The sequence below is a fragment of the Adiantum capillus-veneris genome, chromosome 13, assembly GCF_014529385.1.
Source record: "Adiantum capillus-veneris isolate H3 chromosome 13, ASM1452938v2, whole genome shotgun sequence".
In the NCBI taxonomy this organism is placed as follows: Eukaryota; Viridiplantae; Streptophyta; class Polypodiopsida; order Polypodiales; family Pteridaceae; genus Adiantum; species Adiantum capillus-veneris.
Window position 1 is genome coordinate 32,259,902 of NC_140943.1, and position 21,226 is coordinate 32,281,127.

The 21,226-nt window shown below is 41.6% G+C and overlaps 1 protein-coding gene across 2 annotated transcripts in view; it reads left to right on the plus strand.

The window, feature by feature from the left end:
* The window catches only part of LOC147443777 (Pentapeptide repeat-containing protein), a 38,226-nt gene extending 25,205 nt beyond the window's left edge, over positions 1–13,021 (plus strand). The window contains exons 2-7 of one of the 2 annotated variants that reach the window (XM_086526565.1): positions 10,966–11,128; positions 11,669–11,698; positions 11,819–11,880; positions 12,240–12,274; positions 12,471–12,599; positions 12,678–13,021. In XM_086526565.1, coding sequence (XP_086382691.1) covers positions 10,966–11,128; positions 11,669–11,698; positions 11,819–11,880; positions 12,240–12,274; positions 12,471–12,599; positions 12,678–12,872 — 614 coding nt within the window. In that variant the 3' untranslated portion in view covers positions 12,873–13,021. Of the gene's footprint in view, positions 1–10,965; positions 11,129–11,668; positions 11,699–11,773; positions 11,881–12,239; positions 12,275–12,470; positions 12,600–12,677 lie in introns of both variants that reach the window. The other variant, XM_086526564.1, reaches the window with a different exon arrangement.
* The last annotated feature ends 8,205 nt before the right edge of the window (positions 13,022–21,226 follow it).

A 21,226-nucleotide genomic window follows, 5' to 3' on the forward strand; every position in this document is an offset into this window, starting at 1 on the left:
CGTGGTATTTAGTCAATACTATGCATGATGGAGCTGATGGTTATATTGTCTCGTGGGTGACTACCATGAGTCTATACCTTGCACTTTCCTTCAAGGGTGAATCTGGGTATATCTAGGATTCATCTAGGTATATTCTTACCGTTCTTACTATTCTGTGTGTTCTGAGAATTCTGAGATGGCCCTTGAGAAGACTTATCCTCCTTAGGCTTTCCCTTGTTGTGCTTCATCTCTTGGGCGAGAGCGATTGCTACCGCCTTGTTGAGATCCGTGGGGTCAAAGACTTCAACATCAAACTTGATGTATTCGTCTAACCCAAAGAGAAAAGCCTCTTTGCGCTCATCATCCGACTTGCGTATTTGAGTGTCTAGCTGCAAAACACGGTTAGAAAAAGACATGACTGGCATACCATGTTGCTTGAGGTTACGCCAATCCTCTTTCAAGTGTGCAAGGTACTGAGGTGGCATAAACCGCGCCTTGAGCTTGTCTTGGAAATCAGTCCAACTAAAAGAGAGGGGCGTTAAATCCTTGGCTACCTCTAGGTGCGCGGCGAGCTGTGCCTCTTGCCATGCATGGTACCAATTGATGGCATCACCGGTAAGGTACATAGCTGCCGTCAACACTTTGCTATTTCTTGTTTTCTTAGTTGTTGCAAAATAAGCATTAAATTGATGTAACTAAGAATGAATCACCGTAGCATCCATCTTACTATCATACTTACTCAAAGTCACTTTTTCGGTGACTGGGTTGTTGGAATCCGCATCGTGGCTTGCACCACGAGAGGAACTCCCATGATCTTTGGGTGGTTCGGTCTTCGAGGCTAGGGCACGGGAAATAAATTCTTGATTACGAATCTCCCTTTGAGCTTCTTGCTCGGCGTCCCTTTCTGCTTTGCGTTCTTTTCGTTCAGCGCGCTCGCGTTCGAGAGCAAGTCGATTTTCTTCTTGTTGTGCGGCCAATCTTGCGTTTCTTTCGTCGCGCTCGCGTTCTAAAGCAAGGCGCTTGTCTTCCTATTTATCCATCATGGCCATCGTCTGCTTCATCATTGCCTCCACAGGGTCTGGCGTAGATGGCGAAGGGGGAGGGTTGAAGAGATCATCTCCGGGTGGGAACTAGTCTTCATCGCCTCTCTCATGCTCATCACCTGTATGCGAAGTATCCATTCCGCTTCGGGTGACGACCATGCACTATAATCATGGGGTCTTAAGCTCGCGAGGAACTTGGGTTCTTGAGGGTCTTGAGGTCCTTGATTCGGGAGAATCTTGGGTTCTTGAGGATCTTGAGGTTCTTGAGGGGTTCTTTCGCTTGTAAATCGCGTTGCAGAAGGATCTTCTCTTTACCCGAGTTCTACCCTTTTCTGCGGGCGCACCCCTTGGCAGCCTTGCGCTCACACCAAGGTTGCTTTTTCCCACCTCACGTCAATTGGCCGGCCGCTAAGTGCACGGTCCGCTCTCAATGAGTGAAAAGAGACACAAGGGGAGGCTGGACAAGCCCTTCTTTCTTGGGATTCCTGTCACTCTTCAACAAAACACGATTAGGAATCGCCACGCCCAAGTAAACTTGGGTTCGTGAGATCGCAACAAGCAAAAAAATTTCTTGTGGTTCTTGTGGTTCTTTCCTTGAGTAATGCAGAACACTTCCAAAGCTCTGATACCAATGTAAGGTGCAACGGAATGAATGTTGTATTTTCTCAAGATTAGTGATCTTTACTGCTCAAGGTTCCTTTTAGTTCTTAGGGAAAGAGAGAGCTTTCCGTCTTATGGAGAGTGCTGTGATCACGAACAAAGTGAGTGGATATTGTGCGTGCAAGTGAATGAGACTGAGAGAAGGAGAGAGAAAAGATACAACACCGAGAGGTTGTAAAACCCTCCTCCGAAGGCCCCACTCTCGTCGGCGAGAGTGGTCTACTTGATTGCACAAAGGTGTACAATGCGTATGCCATGGACTGATGCAATGGGACTATGCCGATGACGACGACGACTTGGTGGCTGAAAATTGGGATCTTCTATCTGCTGATTTTCATGGACTGTTTCCGGGCTGAAATGGGCTGTTCCTACTGCTGGGTTAAGGCTGAAAATAACTGTCTTTGTTGGGACTGAACTGATGATGAAAAACGCTGGTCTTCCTTCTCATCAGGCTGCGTTTTTGGAGAGGAATGCTTGGCTGAAAAACGCTGTGACAGCAGATGTTTCTTTGCTGAAAATTGCAGCTCTTCAAGCGTTAGTAACTGCTTACCCGGCCGTAGATAATCTGCTGCAATTTGCTGATGAAATCGCTGAACTTGCTGAGGTTTAAAGGCTGAACTCTTTGCAGCGTTTTGGGGCTGAAAACGCCAATGATCTGCAACTGAATGCTAGCGTTAGTGAAATCCTAGTGTTGCTGCCAATGGGTAGTGAAAACACCAGGCATGAAGGGACATGGGGTGGCGATGGCTGGGCTAGAAAACGCCAATGGAAGGGGATCACTGTGGCGATGGCTGAAAACGCTAGTGGAAGGGGAGTGGCCTCGCCAAGGTTGGAGAGGGTCTTGCTGAGAGAGGATTGGACACCTGTTGCTTGGGGAAGCCTGCTGTGCCTTTGCTCATTTGCCAATTTGTGCTAACTTGGGTTTGCTTATATATTAACTTACCCAATTTGCCCTACTGAGTACCCAAGAAAAGTCACTTAATAAATAAGTGAAAAATGTCAAAAATAGGGAAAAATGGGATAAAGTCATCTGAAAAATCCCCAAACTAACTCTGATGGAATCTGATGGAAATGCTTATGCTTATGCAAGGTGCAACCAGAGGATATGCATCTACACTGAGTGACTGGGCATGCACGGTCTACGAATAGACTCACAAAAGTGCCAGATCACTTCTAATCTAACTTGACTGGACTTGACGGAAACCCTGCTATGGTGTAGCTTGTCCACGGACACATAGGGTTGGGATGTGTCACGTGACATCCTATGCCATGTATTAGGACATGTGGCTTGATGCTGCACTCTCATAAGTGCTATATAGGCACACAACATATTGTACAAAATGTATATTATCAATCTAGCTATTTTGTGTATTGATTGCTTACATTAATTTCAAATTAACGCGTTAACGTAAATCCTAATTATGAACGCAACTAATCAATATCCGCCATAATTGCAAGTCTTACAAGTGGTATCAGAGCGTATTGTTGTGAGACTTAATATTATCATCATTATTATTGTCATATATATACATTTGTACATATATATGTATAAATTATTATCATCATTATTACTTCTCTTTTAGGTTTTTACAAGCCTTTTGCATTCCATTATTTCACGATTTGATTTTAATATTCAATATCCACTTGCAGTCTCACCCTTGCTTGCAGCTCAATACACAAGAAAGCAACGCGGGTCCCATCCGGCTCCAAGTTGCCCCTTTTAACACCCTACTCTTGCCATTGCGGCATCCTCATCGTGTTGTGAAGTGCGCACCATTTCCCCTACCCTGGCACAACACACGTGCTCCCCTTTCTTTCCCTCGCCTAGTCGCACGGCTCATCAACGCCCTCATTTCAATTCTCCAGCTCCATCAATTCGTTGCTGCCTTGCATCACACCACCAAGCCTCGCAGTGCACTCACCAGGGCCTTGCCATCGCACCATCGATTCTCTCTGTGAACAGCTGCCGCTATCTACACATAGCCGCCCAATATTGCTTCTCACTGGTACGACTCACTGAGTCATCATCAAACTCCACATTGCCGTGCATTCACCAAAGCCTTATCTTCGCTGTCGAAGGGCCGCTCGATTGCTACTACCCAACTACGATCCAGAGCCCCACACAATGCTTCTCTTTTGAGCTAGCAGATCACGAGCTGCTTAACACACACACACACACACACACACACACACACACACACACACACACACACACACACCCGCCTTCGGCTCACGTGGCGCTTCTGCTGCTCAGCAAACACAGACCCGAGTCTCCCCCCTCACGGGCCTTGTCCTTGTGCCGCTGTGCGTGGAGCAATATTGCTCACGGTAGCACACGCCATCTCCACTACTAGATGGAGTCCACCTTATGCCACCTCATCCTCTCCGATTTTGTCACGTGACACATCCCAACCCTATGTGTCCGTGGACAAGCTACACCACAGCAGGGTTCAGTCAGTCCGATCAAGTTAGATTAGCAGTGATCTGGCACTTTTGTGAGTCTATTCGTAGACCATGCATGCCCAGTCACTTAGCATAGATGCATATCCTCCGGTTGCACACAACATGATGATCGGAATTCCCATCAGAATCCATTAGCATCAGTTAGGGGAATTTTCCAGTGCATTTAGCCTATTTTCCTATTTATTGGGATTTTCACTTATTATTTTTAAGTGACTTTCCAACAAAAGTAGGTAGGGCAATTTTGTTAAGTTAATATATAAACAAACCAAAGTTCACACTTTCTGGCAGAAGAGGCAGCAGGAGCTTCCCGCTCAACAGGCAACTTCTCAGCAGTACCCCCCCCCCCCCCCCCCAGCACCCCCCAGCGTTTTTGGACCTCCTTCTTCGTGGGGACTCCCAGCAGAACCATCGCCATACCTCCCACTACCTTGGCGTTTTCACAGATCAGCCATCTCTTGAAGCTTCCCCCTTCTGGCGATAATCCCCCGGCAGATCAGCCCAAGACCTAGCGTTTTTGCTTGCAAAAACACTACAGATTCAGCCAGCGTTTTCTTCACAAAAACGCCAGCCCACTTTGCAGATTCCAGCGTTTTTGCTTTGCAGAGTCGGATCAGCATCGCATGCACCAGATCCATCAGCGTTTTGTGTTTGCAGATTCAGATCAGGCCAGCGTTTTGGCAAGGAGGCAGAACCAGCCAGCGTTTTAGTTTTCAGCCCTAAACCGCCTCAGATCCACAACGTTTTCAGCAGTTAGAATCGTAGCAGATTTCCCCCAATCAGGTTGCAGATTGTTCCCCAAGTTTAGCCCAAGAAAACGCAACCAAAACAGTCATTTTCAGCTACCGAAACAGTCCCGAAATTCAGCGATTAGAAGATCTCAGATTTCAGCCATTGTCGTCGTCATCGGCATAGACCAAGTTGCATAGTCCATCGCATACGCATTGTACACCTTTGTGCAATCAAAGAATTGTACGCCGACGAGAGTGGGGCCTTCGGAGGAGGGTTTTACAACCTCTCGGGTGTCGTATCTCTTCTCTCTTCTTCTCTTAGTCTCATTCACTTTCACGCACAATATCCACTCACTTTGTTCGTGACCATAGCACTCTCCATAAGATGGAAAGCTCTCTCTTTCCCTAAGAACTAAAAGGAACCTTGAGCAATAAAGATCACTAATCTTGAGAAAATACAACATTCATTCCGCTGCACCTAACATTGGTATCAGGGCTTTGGAAGTGTTGTGCATTACTCAAGGAAAGAACCACAAGAACCACAAGAATTTTTTTGCTTGTTGCGATCGCACGAACCCAAGTTTACTTGGGCGTGGCGATTCCTAATCGTGTTTTGTTGAAGAGTGACAGGAATCCCAAGAAAGAAGGGCTTGTCCAGCTTCCCCTTGTGTCTCTTTTCACACATTGAGAGCGGACCGTGCACTTAGCGGCCGGCCAATCGACGTGAGGTGGGAAAAAGCAACCTTGGTGTGAGCGCAAGGCCGCCAAGGGGTGCGCCCGCAGAAAGGAGTAGAACTCGGGTGAAGAGAAGATCCTTCTCCAACGCGATTTGCAAGCGAATGAAAACCTCAAGAACCCTAGATTCTCACGAATCAAGGACCTCAAGAACCTCAAGACTCCCAAGAATCCAAGTTCCTCGTGAACTTCAGAACCCAAGACCCCCAAGAACCCAAGTTCCTCGTGAACTTAAGAACCCAAGACTCCCAAGAACCCACAAGAACCCACGACTTCAGAATGGTCATCACTCGAAGCGGAATGGATACTTTGCTTGGAGGTGATGAGCACGAGAGAGGCGAAGAAGAATTTTCCCCACTAGTAGGTTTTTCCGACCCTCCCCCTTCCCCATCTACGACAAAGATTGCACTAACTCCTATGGAGGAGTTGGACCAAGAAAGAGAAGCAGAAAGAAAAGCCTACGAAGAAGACATGGCAGCCATAGAGCGTAAGTACCAAGAAAGAAGGGCAGCCATAGAAGCAGAATTTTATCGCGAGAACAAAGCACAAATGCAAGAGTTATTGCGACTCTTTTCTCAAGTACCGGCACCGATGCAAGAGATTCAAGAAAAGGAGACTCTCTCAGTCTCTCCTTCTCCAAAGCATGACCCCCATGATTTGCATGATTGTGTGAAGCATGATGATGATTTGATTGACAATGATAAGCACAATGATTTGCATGATGATAAGCATGATGATTTGAATGACAAGCATGATGATTTGGATGACAAAGATAAGCATGATGATTTGAATGATATTGCTAAGCATGATGATTTAGATGCCAATGACAAGCATGCTGATTTGCATGATCAAGGTGTGATTTCTCACAAGCATGATGAATTGCATGAAGAAGATGTGATTGTTCACCAGGATGATGTGTTAGTGGATACTTTTCCTAGCGAAGCTAACCTCGTTGTAGATTCGATCAATCACGAAGAACCGATCTTGGCTTTCGAGTCGAGGTTCAAAGAACCCCCACAGGACGATTCGATCATTCAGGAAGAAGCGATCTTGGCTCTCGAGCCTAGGTCCAAAGAACCATCACAGGCAGTATTATGTGTTCGCATGATTGATACGCACGCATTGTTCGAGTGTTTCATTCGTGAAGGTTTCCTGTATTTTAGTCAGCATCGTTATGTGATCCCTTTTCCTAGGCATGACATACTGTATGTTGAGCACGTTTCTCTCATGGATGAGCACGAATGTATGCGGATTGTTCATGAAAAGTTGAAAAGTTTGTATGTAAGGAAGTCACATTCCATGTCTCTTCCTTGGCATGACACAATTTTCGAAAGAGCACATGATAGTATGAGCACCAAGCATGGGCATTTCCATTGTGATTTGCCACCGTTGATTGATTTCGATCAAACAGAAAAGATTCGATCTCATTGTTTGCATGTGTTTGATGAACGGGTTGTCACTCCGTATCTATGTTCATCTACATTGCATACACAGTCTTTAGAGAAGACAAGATTTTTTCCCTTCACTTTACATGGAATAAGTATGTTCATGGTTTTGTGTTGGAGATGGTTTCATGAATTTTCAGCCATGGAGATTCTTGAAGACGAAAGAAGCAGAACTCTAGACGAAGTTGAAGCAAGAAAGGAGATTCAGAAGACTTTGAGTCGCTTTCGGTGCGGCCCAAAGAAGCAAGTGTTGCAGACCTTTATGAAGTTCAAGTATTGCTCGACCCACACATCACAGTGGGCCGGCGAAGAGTCCCTTCCAGGATTCCGGATGCTATTGGCGATCTCCTCGACGCCATACAGTTCGGTACCAGTACCTCACTTTGAAAAGGAGGGGATGTCACGTGACACATCCCAACCTTATGTGTCTGTGGACAAGCTACACCACAGCAGGGTTCAGTCAGTCCGATCAAGTTAGATTAGCAGTGATCTGGCACTTTTGTGAGTCTATTCGTAGACCATGCATGCCCAGTCACTTAGCATAGATGCATATCCTCCGGTTGCACACAGCATGATCATCGGAATTCCCATCAGAATCCATTAGCATCAGTTAGGGGAATTTTCCAATGCATTTAGCCTATTTTCCTATTTATTGGGATTTTCACTTATTATTTTTAAGTGACTTTCCAACAAAAGTAGGTAGGGCAATTTTGTTAAGTTAATATATAAACAAACCAAAGTTCACACTTTCTGGCAGAAGAGGCAGCAGGAGCTTCCCGCTCAACAGGCAACTTCTCAGCAGTACCCCCCCCCCCGCACCCCCCAGCGTTTTTGGACCTCCTTCTTCGTGGGGACTCCCAGCAGAACCATCGCCATACCTCCCACTACCTTGGCGTTTTCACAGATCAGCCATCTCTTGAAGCTTCCCCCTTCTGGCGATAATCCCCTGGCAGATCAGCCCAAGACCTAGCGTTTTTGCTTGCAAAAACACTACAGATTCAGCCAGCGTTTTCTTCACAAAAACGCCAGCCCACTTTGCAGATTCCAGCGTTTTTGCTTTGCAGAGTCGGATCAGCATCGCATGCACCAGATCCATCAGCGTTTTGTGTTTGCAGATTCAGATCAGGCCAGCGTTTTGGCAAGGAGGCAGAACCAGCCAGCGTTTTAGTTTTCAGCCCTAAACCGCCTCAGATCCACAACGTTTTCAGCAGTTAGAATCGTAGCAGATTTCCCCCAATCAGGTTGCAGATTGTTCCCCAAGTTTAGCCCAAGAAAACGCAGCCAAAACAGTCATTTTCAGCCACCGAAACAGTCCCGAAATTCAGCGATTAGAAGATCTCAGATTTCAGCCATCGTCGTCGTCACCGTCGTCGTCATCGGCATAGACCAAGTTGCATAGTCCATTGCATACGCATTGTACACCTTTGTGCAATCAAAGAATAGACCACTCTCTCCGATGAGAGTGGGGCCTTCGGAGGAGGGTTTTACAACCTCTCGGGTGTCGTATCTCTTCTCTCTCCTTCTCTCAGTCTCATTCACTTGCACGCACAATATCCACTCACTTTGTTCGTGACCATAGCACTCTCCATAAGACGGAAAGCTCTCTCTTTCCCTAAGAACTAAAAGGAACCTTGAGCGATAAAGATCACTAATCTTGAGAAAATACAACATTCATTCCGCTGCACGTAACAGATTCCGCACCACACAGATTGCACAGGTCGACTTGACTCTCGTTGCACGTGTTGCTTTGTTTTGCAAAATAAAATTCATTTTTTGAAGCTATCGTTTCCACTGAAACCCGCTTCTTGGCCTTGTATTTCCGAAGCTGATAAGCCGGTTTTCTCAAGGACTTCAAAACACTACCATTAAGCACTACCAGCAGGAGTTTCCAAAACCTTAGGTCTATAGCTCTAAGGGCCGATTTCCACGTTGCCACTCGTTCTTGCAGGTCAACCAACTTTACTCATTGTGAAGAGTGACTTCACTTTGTGAAGAGGTGCTTCACAATCAGTGTTACAAAGGATCAAAGTTCAAGGGGGAGACCTAATCACTTGTAATCGGCACATATGCATGCTCAATCCACCATCTATGAAGCACATGTGCATCAAGCTCACATCAAAATGTATATCTGCACATTTATTTGCAATGATATGATGGTGCCAATCCACGAAAGAGGTTTTAGACACTTAGCCATGAGGCTTCATCCTCGACAAATTGGACAAATGAAGAAAAACAACAGAACCAACATTACGACTACAACACGACAAACAAGGATCACATTATGCTAAGGATGAACCATTAATCCCTACATACTACATTACCCTCTATACTTGCATGATGTATCCGAATGTGAGGGAAACATGATGTATCCAATTTGAGAACCATGTTCATTGTTTACGCATCCAAAATGTGAACCCATGCATCTACCTAAGGAAGCCTTGTATGAACCATGACCTGTTGAATCCGTGGAGATCGAGGCATGATGTATCTTAGGCAGTCTTAGGATGAAATCAGGTTTAAGGGGGCCATTGTTAGGATTTTTAACCTACTTCCATCCTATGCCTATGTGAACTATCCCTTATGGTGCTACTCTCACACACTCTAGTGGGAAGCAACCCTACACTTTGCACGACTACCTATATGCCACCTACATGGCACTACCTCTCACCTAAAGCTGCCACCTCCTATGCCATGTATTAGGACATGTGGCTCAACATGTGGCTTGATGCTGCACTCTCATAAGTGCTATATAAGCACACAGCTCATTGTACAAAATGTATATTATCAATCTAGCTATTTTGTGTTATTTTGTATATTGATTGCTTACATCAATTATAAATTAACGTGTTAACGTAAATCCTAATTATGAACGCAACTAATCAATATCCGCCATAATTGCCAGTCTTACACTCTTAAGAGATTATTGGCCCCCAAGTTGCGCACTCCTGATGGTATTTCTTTATTATTATTCAATTGAGTGACAACTGTTGGGAAAGACCACTCTCCATAATCTAAGTTAAAACTGGCCCATAGGGCGTAAAAGTAGTTTAAAAGGAATTGCTATTAAAAGCTAGTCCCCAAAAGCAATTGCTAATATCTGCCACGTCTTCCATATGTGTATAGTGGCCATCTCATCATGTTCCATGTAGTTGCAGAAGATGGAAAAGTAAAGAAAGTCAAGGCACGAGCAGGCTGCAGATTACGAGCCTCGAAAAAAATATTTAAGGGATTGACACAATCTCTTAGCAACTTTCCTTTTGTTATTGCTCAAGGGACAAGTTTTTGAAAAGATTGAGACCTCTGGTTTGTAAAACTAGAAAGGTTGTAGATTGCAAGAGCTTTTTTAAGAGGTACAGATCAGAAGTGGATACAGAATATCTGTTGATGTGAGCAACAGGTGCAAGTGAAAGATGAGTCAGGTAGTGAGCTACTTGATTTGATAGGTCCAGAGAAGATCTTCTAGAATTCTATTGAAGGGTGCAAGTGAAAGATGAGTCAGGTAGTGAGCTACTTGATTTGGTAGGTTCAGAGAGGATCTTCTAGACTTCTGTTGAAGGGAGCGGAATTCCTGAAGTTTGGATTGGAGGATGACTTGGCAGATATTCCTCCGTGGTTGACACAATGATGGAGATGGTTGGCTGGCAATTCAAACTTTTTTTTGTTTGACAGGATGTGGAGAAAAGGTGGCAGTCTGGTTCTATCCAATTTTCATGTCTTGAATATAAAGCTGGCTGCTTTGTTTATTACTCAAATGTTGCAAATGACAATAACCAGTGTCTTGACTTACTTTCATCCTTCTTACAAGCCCATTTTAGCAATTTCCGTGTGTTGCGAGCCGTGTTGGATTTAGGAGCATCTTGGACTCAGACCTAACCAAAGCTAAAAAAAATCTCTTTTGTTGAATGTTGACAGCTCCAGAGTCAAAAGTTTTTGGACGATGTGTAGCTGCAGCTCTGGCTGTCACTGTTTTAGGCTCCACATACCAGGCAGAGGCTGATCTGAACAAGTTTGAGGCTGACATGCGAGGGGAATTTGGAATAGGGTCCGCTGCGCAATTTGGCTCTGCTGATTTAAGGTTTTATGCTATCTTGACCTAGCAATATTTGTAATTTCCAAAGTACTTCATGTGTACATCCTTTTCAGGTTGACTGATTTTATGCACGGTTTTGCTGTCTTGTCTACTATTATTCAATAGATTTGTAATTTCTGAAGTACTTCATGTGTACATGCTTTTCAGTCTGACTGCTTTTATGCATGGTTTTGCTGTCTTTTCTGCTATTATTTGATAGATTGCCTTGCAGATGTTGTAAAAAGACAGTTATCGCTTGGTGCTTGCTAGTTAGCTCTATTTCCACAATAATTGATGTCGTACCTCTGAGAAATTGTGTGGTCAGATATGAGGGAAGCAGGTATGATGTGAGAGGCATAGGTGTCTTATTGATTCTGTCAAAAGAAATAAGGGGATTCTATAACTATGGCTTTGGTCTTCAAAATAGTAGCGGCTTATTATTTATAGATAGTAAGCTTGGCAAAATTGTTTTGAAAGCTTTGTTGCATTTACATTTCATTGCTGCCTTCTGCCTCAATACCAAACTTTTGCTGTTTTGCTCTGCAGGAAAACTGTGCACACAAATGAAAATTTTAGGTATGGAAACAAACTGTCTTCTGAGAGAAATCATCACTGATGAATTGTACCTAGTTAGCATCTTACCGTCTGTAGGCGAGCCAATTTCACCTCAGCTGATATGAGGGAAGCTGACTTCAGTGGAAGCACCTTCAATGGAGCATATATGGAAAAGGCTGTGGCTTTCAAGGCTAATTTTGAAAGTAAGTGTTCTGGTTTGTGGATTCTTCAAAGGTGGTAAATTGTGCTGCAGTGGCTTGGGACAGGGAAAGGGAAGGGGAAGGGGAAGGGGGGGTAGTGTAATGTATGTGTGATTCCTCCATATCATGTGGATTCAAGTTCCCTTGTCTGTGAATTCTCGACCTGCTAAAACACAACCTTTATATACCCTTTTGTATGCAAAAATGTGCAAAATAAGGATTTGAAAATCCCTTCTATTGAAATCATGTGACATCCTTGCATATTTATGAATGATTCCCCAATTGCGAAAGTAAGGCTGTAAAATGGCTCTCAACGTGATGTCATGATTTACCTGATTTCAGTTTTACCTTGTGCTTTTCAGATGCTGACTTGAGTGACACTTTGATGGATCGAATGGTAAGGTCTTATTTTGATTGGAGGATTATCCTCTAGGCTGCTGATTTGCGCTCTTGAAACTTGTGTCAAGAGTTTCTTTCTTCACCAATGAACACAACATGTCGGGGTCTCTTTGCAACACCTGAATGTCTCAAAGAGGATTCTCCATTGATATTTTCCTTATGCAGACAACACCTCATGGTTTGGTTGTGAGCAGGTTTTGAATGAGGCGAATCTTAAAAATGCGATTCTTGTAAGAGCTGTCCTCACTCGTAGTGATTTGGGAAGTGCTGTCATTGAGGGAGCGGACTTCAGTGATGCTGTTTTAGACCTCCTTCAAAAGCAGGTAAGTCCATAAGTTGAATAATTCTTGATTAGTACTTGATACTTTGGCTAGATATGCTGACTGTGAGGCTTACAATAGGCTCTTTGCAAATATGCTGATGGGACAAATTCAATGACTGGCATGAGCACACGAAAGAGTTTGGGCTGCTCAAATGCTCGGCGTAATGCCTATGGCTCTCCCTCCTCTCCTCTCTTGAGTGCCCCTCCTGTAAAGCTACTGGACAAGGACGGATTTTGTGATGATGCTACAGGCCTGTGCAAAGCTTCTCCTTGAAGCCTTCAGCCTGTTGATGATTTTTGTCATCTGACAAGCTTGACATGTAAGTATTAGCCTTTATGTGTATGCCATCTGTTCTCTTGCATTATTTGTTCTATTTTGTATAATAGCTTCATTTTGAGATAGTATTATATATGTGTGTGCCATCTGCTCTCTGGCATAATCTGTTCTATTTTGTATACTAGTTTGATTTTGAGATAATTTTTGTAGTCTGACAAGCTAAACATTGCTTAAGCCATCTTTGAAAAGGTCAGTGTGCAGTGTGAAAAGCATTCAGCCATTTGTGTTGAAGCATTTCCTTCTCTTTTAGCTTTGTCCTTCTGCAACCGACTTCACTATAGAAGTAAACTGCTCACCCATTTTACTAATGAGAAGGTTGGTGGGTATTCTTATTCCGAATTTGTATTGCAATTTATGGTCCAGAATTTTGATTTTAAATACACAAGTTATGGGTGAGTGGATTTCTTAGGGTTTCATTCCTGTTTTTTCATTGGTTATCTGTATATTTTAATCAATATCGAGAAACCTCTCTATGGAAATATTGGTAGCCACCAGTACAAATGGATCATCTGTTGGAGAGTGAATCTGATTTTTATTACAAGTCACCTCATCGCTCATGTGTGTTCTTTGTCCATGAATGAGATTGTAGTACTTTTTATAGGGGTGTGTATCAAGGAAATCGCTGCGATGACTTTGTTGCAACTACCTTTCAGTATTTAACGGGGTGATAGCATAGTGTGCAGCTTTCTTGCAATTGCAAATCAAGGGTTATTGTACAATTCCAACAGAGGTTTTGGAATAGTGTGATATCTACTTTGCTCGCAAGGTTTGTGGTTGAAATGCTCTCTTTTCAGGCTTGAGGTCTGGCGATAGAGTAAGAGGTTTTCTCCCATGCAGTGTAGGTTAGCCTTCAAGTAATCATGGAGATGGGACTCAGGTTCATCAACGTGCTGTGATAACAAAGAGAGTCAAGAGTTTTTGAGAATTGTATATGTCCTTGAGCTTTGTATAATCAAATCCTTCAAGGTCAGGAATTGATCTCTGTAATGCAACTTTTTTGATGGAAGAGTCTTTGTAAGTGTAATCCATGTCTTTTACATGAAGCTAACGTGGATTGCGTCTTAGGACTCAATTCCTCTCTGTATGCAAGAGGTGAATGGTTAGGGAGTTTTGGTCATATTAAAGTATAGTAGGTGCTCTAGAGCATGGGAAGAGCTAAATCAGTGTCACTTGTGAATACCATGATGGGCTCTCCTCAGCCTCTGCCAGTTGTCTTTGATGCCTGGAAAGCTTTTGAATGAGAGTTAGTCTGGTGGCAGCTCTCCTTCTCTACATAGAACTTACCATCTAGAAGGTGACATAAAACATAATTTGCATTGAGAGATCCACACCATGTCCACTTGCACGGAGTACTTACTCTGTCACCTCATGAATGTAAAGCCCAGAGTGTTGTGGCGGAGAGTGAGCACCTAGGATGCTAGCAATGGCCTCATGTAATCTGCCTTGTGGCATCGTGCTCCGCTCATCACTTGCTCAGAGGGTGTAGATGCTCCATATCATCTTTGGGGTCGCTTGAGGACTTCCAACAGCTTTGGAGCATGTGGGCTAGTTCGATATAATGTGCCAAACCTTATCAGCCCTCGACATGTGGAAATTCACAAAGCAGCAATGTAGCCTCCTTGTCCATTGCCTTTGCTTGGTCAATCGAGCTATGAAAATGTGGCCAATGGCAGAGAGAGCTTCTCGTTTGTACTAAGCTTCCCCTTGAGCATGCCCCACAGAGCTCGACCATTGTATGGCTAATCATAGTAGCACTCTTAGTAGCCTGAAAATTCATGCATTGTCAGCCTGAGAACTCGTTTGTGTAAGGGGTTGCCATGCTCACATATATCAATGGCAACAGGAGTCATGGTGTACTTGCAAAATAGTGAGGAAAGAAACTCATATGAGAGAGAGAGAGAGAGAGAGAGAGAGAGAGAGAGAGAGCATGCATGTATGTGATGTAGAAGAGTATGTGTGTGAAAAATGGACACAGAGATGACACAAGCACTGGATGCATGGCTTCATCTATTTAATTTAGAGGTAAAGAGTTATGCAGAAGATACCCTGCATCCCATTGTATGCCTGATAATAGTGAATTGTTCATAAAGGCTGTTTTGATCGTTAAACAAAATGAAATAACAGCTTAATGTAGATGTGTGATGATAGGAGCCATGCTTGTCCATCTATCCACCAACTTGATTTGCCACACCAAAAGTGCACAATTGTATCAAAAGTAATTAGTGTCGTGTCACTTAATTAGGCACAATTATATCAAAAGTAATTAGTGTCATGTCGCTTACATAGGCAAATTGACATTACACACACACACACACACACACACACATCATAATTAAGTAGTCTTGCGAAACTTGTGAATCATTACTAAATAATAATCACTGCCTATACTGATGAATATGTGAGCCATAGATAGTGGTAAATAATAAGTGGTGGTAGTGTGAACTGTCCTATTTTCTAAATTATACATTGAAATTTGACTAAGGAGTACCGGTTATTTGTGTGGGTTGTAGTGGGGCCACGGTCAATGTTGAGGTGGGGAATCTCCCTCACCCTCACTGTTCCGGGCTGGAATAAGCGAGGCGGAGGCTGAGTTTGTTTCGTGTTCCGGATTAGTGAGGGTGAGGGAGATTCCCATCCGTCATGCCCCATCTTGCATTTGATTGGTTAGAATCTTGTTTGTGTGATATAATAGGCTGGAATTATCTCTAGGTGAATTCCATTGGTGGAATTATGTTGACTGCATTGTTCTTGTCTTATTCAGTGTAAGAATGTTAATGTAATGGACGGTTGAGATTTCTTGATGTGCTGGAATACATAGGCCCAAGGCATGACAGTATGAGAAGTTGATTTTTTTTTCATCATCTGCAATGAGATATCAAGAATGGATTATCAAGAATGAAGTGGAAGGGCTAACATAAATGTGGATGCCCAAGTGGAATAATGTAGGGTAACTTATTCCGAGTATATGAAAGGTCTGTTTGGCTCTAGAATAATGCAGGGTAACTCATTTGTGTATATGAAAAGTTTGTTTGGCTCTCGGGTGTTTGTAATTTTTGGTTCTCATAATTAGACTCTCTCTCTCTCTCTCACACACACACACACACACACACACACAATGGTGATAGTACATGCAATACTATATGTTCAAACTTACATAGGCACAAGTTTGTTTACGAAGAAGAGTGGAAAAGTAAACATTTGAGGACTCTTGGGATGACCACAAAATTGCTAGTCAATTATTGTTATTATCACCAATATTAATAAAATCATTCATCAAAAGAGATTGTTGATTGGTTGTAGGACTTATCAGTTATGACTTTGATTGTCAACTACATATCCATTTGAATAAAGTAAACCTGCATAGCTATATGACTGGATTTCTCAATTAAAATAGCAAAAATGAGCATCGATTGCATAAATGAGAACATGATCTCTCACACATGCCACATTTGATGTTGAAGGTGTAAATTTAACAAGCTAGTCCCCTAATCGCACAAATTTTCCAAGCACTAATTGGTAGGCCGTATATATATAGGTCCACTACGAATTCTTTTGTGCTTATTGTTGAACGCACCAACCCACCTTACTAATTTGTAGGCCATATATATAGGTCCACTACGAATTCTCTTGTGCTTATTGTTGTATACACCAACCCACCTTACAAAAGAGTAGCGAAATAGATAGGACACAAAATATGAAGATGGATGGAACATGGAAAGTGTTGAATTGCAATCCATGCCTAGCTTTCACAACACCCTCCTTGTATTAGCTTGTGAGGTGGCTATTTTGTCGCAAGCTGACAAGAAATGTTACTTAAGCACCCTACATAAATAAGTATTGGAGATAATTCGATCGCAACAACAATAAACACATACATGAATACATGAACGAAATGTACATGAAGACCGCAACACTGGAATTGTTCCCCCCAAGCTTTGCTTACATCTTCAAGAGGACCAATGTTGTCTTCAGTTCTCACAAGCTTGTTGCTTTTGTACGATAGTATTAAAGCATCTTACTTCATGTTGTCATATGTGGCTCCTTCGTGCTCATAATAGTGCCAATCAGGTTGTTGATCATTGGCTTGAAAATTTCAATGTATGGTGACTTCATACTACCATGGCCAACTTGTGAATGGGGGGTGACTTTGGGATCAGTATCATGTTCTGTGTTCCGTTTGTGTGGATCTTCTACAAATGTGTCTCATAGAGTACAAAATTGTAGGGAGTCTAACCAAGCAAGCATAAGATTGAGAAATGTGACATGCTACTAAATTTATGGGACTACTTCAAACCATCATCTAGACTTATTGAAAATTGTGCTTATTAATAATCTGCTTGGATAAAATTCACTATAGTGTCAAATGTATTGCAATGATATGTTACTAGTTTGATGTATTGCAATGATATGTTACTAGTTTGATGCACAACCCATTTTCATTGAGTGTCTTAAGACATATCCATTTGCTCACCTTCTTATTATCACTCATTATGTTGATATCAGTGAAGGATAGATATATGATTAATCGAAAAAGAAAGTGAATTTAGTTTGCTAGTATAAATAGATAGATATAGATTACATGCACTAAGAGTGTAACCTTGCCTTGAAGTATCAATTTGACATGGGGAACAATATCCTTATAGTAGCTTTTGGTAGTCAACAATGTGGTCTTAAGTACACACATAGATACTACGCACATTTGGTTTGAGACATATCCATTTTCTCACCTTATTATTATCACTCATTATGTTAATATCAGTAAAGGATTCATATATAATTAACCAAAAAGGAAAGTAAATTTAGTCTGCTAATATAAATTGACAAATAAAGATTACATGCACTAAGAGTGTAACCTTGCCTTGAAGTATCAATTTATCATGGGAAACAATATCCTTATAGTAGCTTTTGGTAGTCAACAATGTGGTCTTTAGTACACACATAGATACTACTCACATTTTGTGGACTGAATTATCAACTTAACCCTTCAACCAAAAGCTTAAATTTGTCTTTATTTCTTTCTTTACTTTTGTCTCTCCCTCTCTTTCGATCTAGCAATGATGTCTTTAACCTAGACATATGATGGTGCTTGGATTCGGTGGGCCTATTGTCAATTACCCCTTAAATCTAAAGCTTTCTGAGCTCTCCTGTATGTTTATCTCTCTCTTTCTCTTCTTCTCGGGTGTGTGTGTGTGCGCGTGCGCGCATGCGAATAAGAAGAGGAAAATGGTATAAACTTTCTATCACCCAAGTGTGGTAGATTGGTTATTCCATTTCCCTCTTGAATAACAGGTCTTGAGTTAAACTCTCCTTGTCGGATAGATCGTTAAGGTCTCTTGGGATAGTTTCCTACAACGTTAAAATTTTCTTCTTCTTGGGTGTGTGGGTGGGGGTGTGTGCTAATAAGAAGAGGAAAATGGTCTAACCTTTCTATCACCAAAGTGTGGTAGACTGGTTATGCCATTTCCCTCTTGAATAACAAGTTTTGAGTTCAACTCTCCTCGACGGATAGATCTTTTAAGGTCTCTTGGAATAGTTTCTTACGACGTTAAAATTCTCGTCTTCTCAGGTGTGTGTGTGTGTGTGTGTGTGTGTGCACGCGTGCGCTAATAAGAAGAGGAAAATGGTATAACCTTTCTATCACGCAAGTGTGGTAGATTGGTTATGCCATTTCCCTCTTGAATAACAAGTTTTGAGTTCAACTCTCCTCGTCGGATAGATCTTTAATCTCTCTTGGGATAGTTTCTTACAACGTTAAAATTCTCTGTGTGTGTGTGCACGCGCGTGCGCTAATAAGAAGAGGAAAATGGTATAACCTTTCTATCACCCAAGTGTGGTAGATTGGTTGTGCCATTTCCCTCTTGAATAACAGGTCTTCAGTTCAACTCTCCTTGTCGAACATATCTTTAAGGTCTCTTGGGATAGTTTCTTATGACGTTAAAATTCTCCTCCTCTTCTTCTTCTTCTTCTCTCTCTCTCTCTCTCTCTTATCAATCAATCTATCTCTATCTTTCTATTTCTACCTCTCATTCTGTTGCCCTATTATCTTTACATCTTTGTCTTTGTCTCTATCTAAACATAATTTTCTTTGTCTCTCTCTATTTCTATCTCTCTCCATCTCTTTTCTCTTTTTACCTCTTTTATTCCTCTCTCTCTACACACATAGAAACACACACATGCAATATATATATATATATATATATATATATATATATATATATATATATATATATATATATATATATATATATATATATATATATATATATATATATACACACACACACACACACACACACACATACAAATGTAAGTATATATCTATTTCTATAAATATATATATATTCATATATATGTATATATTGTATACACATTTATATGTAAATACATACATACACATATATGTATGTATGTAAGTGTGTGTGTAAATATATGTGCATATATTGATGTATAAATGTATGTATATATACAAATACATATTTATCCATACATATATACATATATGTATGGATATATGTATGTATATACAATTGATTACGGTCAATATATCTACAATCAAGGGTGAAAGCATGAGTGTGTGGATCAAATAACTATTCTTGGAAGTGTTTGACCAAATATGTATGATCAAAATGAAAAAAATATAAAATATGTAATATATCACTAGATAGCCCTTCAAAAGGAGAATTTAAATCTATAATGGGTACACAATTTAGAATTGATTTGTACTCCGAGCTCCCCATTTTTGGAAAATAAGCAATAGCTTGAAATATGGCTCTAATTGACAAGCTTTATTCCATGGTTCACAAATGTTCCCAAGGGTTCCATGCAATGTAATTTTTTAAAATTTCCCATGGCACATATATTGCTTGTACATTCTTTGCTCAGTGACATCTCCACTCACAATTGTGAGAAGAGGGAAAAAAAAATCATTTTCTTGGACGTACACTATTCCCTCTTGAGCTTTTTTCTAAAAAGGAAAATATGCAAATTTGACTTAGACGTTCATCAATTCAAAGAGTAAGGTATAGAAATAGTTGTAAACGGGCTACAACAATTGGATCCTGAAATCGTCTTATGGATTGCCTTTGAATCTTTGGCACTACTTGAATGCCACATTCCATAGCTTTTATATTGACTTTGTGAATAAGGTTAAAGTTGGGTATGGAAACTTTAGTTGACGATTTAGAACCACATGCTATCATGAATTTTGTAAGTTTGTCCTTTGCTATGTTTCTTTTCATGCGCTAGATTTAAAAGAATGGGCTACAATTGTTCAATGGTAGCATAGGTAGAATCTAGGGCCCTAGCCACATACTAGGACTTTTGGATCTTTTGGACTTTCAAATGTGGAGAACAACAAATATGGTTGCTCAATGTGATTTAATGATGAAAAGGTTATCACAATGATGGGGCCTTAATCAAAATATAAAGAGAACATTATCTACTTACCTTTTGTACTAGACACTAAATCATGAATACATAGAACATGCACTCATATCTTAAGAGGAATGTGTTGTCTTGTCGGTTATGCGGGGCGAAGGGCAAGTGGCCTCGCACGGCCAAGGGCGGGTTGCGTACTAGTAGCACTGAAGGAAAAATTAAGTTTAATTAGCAAAGGTTGGATAAATATTCTCCTTTATAAAGGGGTAGCTTCTTTTATTGTGCCATATTCTTGGAAGAATGAGAGCGGAATGTTCTTTGCAAACAAGATTTTGACATTGCATAAAAACAAATTAAAGGGGGTAGGCATGGAAGAAGCATGGTGACTATTATACTACTCTAATTATAAGGCATGTAGTCTATATGGTGAACCTTAGAAAGTGTGGTGGGGGAGGGGGTGAGCTAAGAGCACGTTAAGCGAAGAGTAGAAGGCCAAGTGTCAATAGGAGATTGAAAGCCCACATAGCTTGGAAGGGACTCCATACAAAACTAAAGGGCGACTTAACTTTCGCCGAAATGGGCTTCGGCTTCGCCGTTATAAGAGCTTTACTTCGAATCGGAAAAAGAAAGAAATGTGTCCTTTTCAATTCAATGTTGCTCGATCATATGTGTGTAGTACAACTTATAAGGTTCTCTGATTATAAAGGGAGCATGCCACTTAAACGGTAAGGCCCTTTGGAATAAAATTTCTTCCCTTTTGTAAGAGAGGGTGATTGTGGTAGTTTCTCTATTGTTTTCTTTCTTTTTTAGGGTAGTTGGGGGTGTGTTTGTGATGTAGCTTGTCTTCCACCTTTGCCTTAAACAAGCATAAAAGAGCCGACAATAGCCCAAGAATCCTAAAGCGTTGAAGTAAC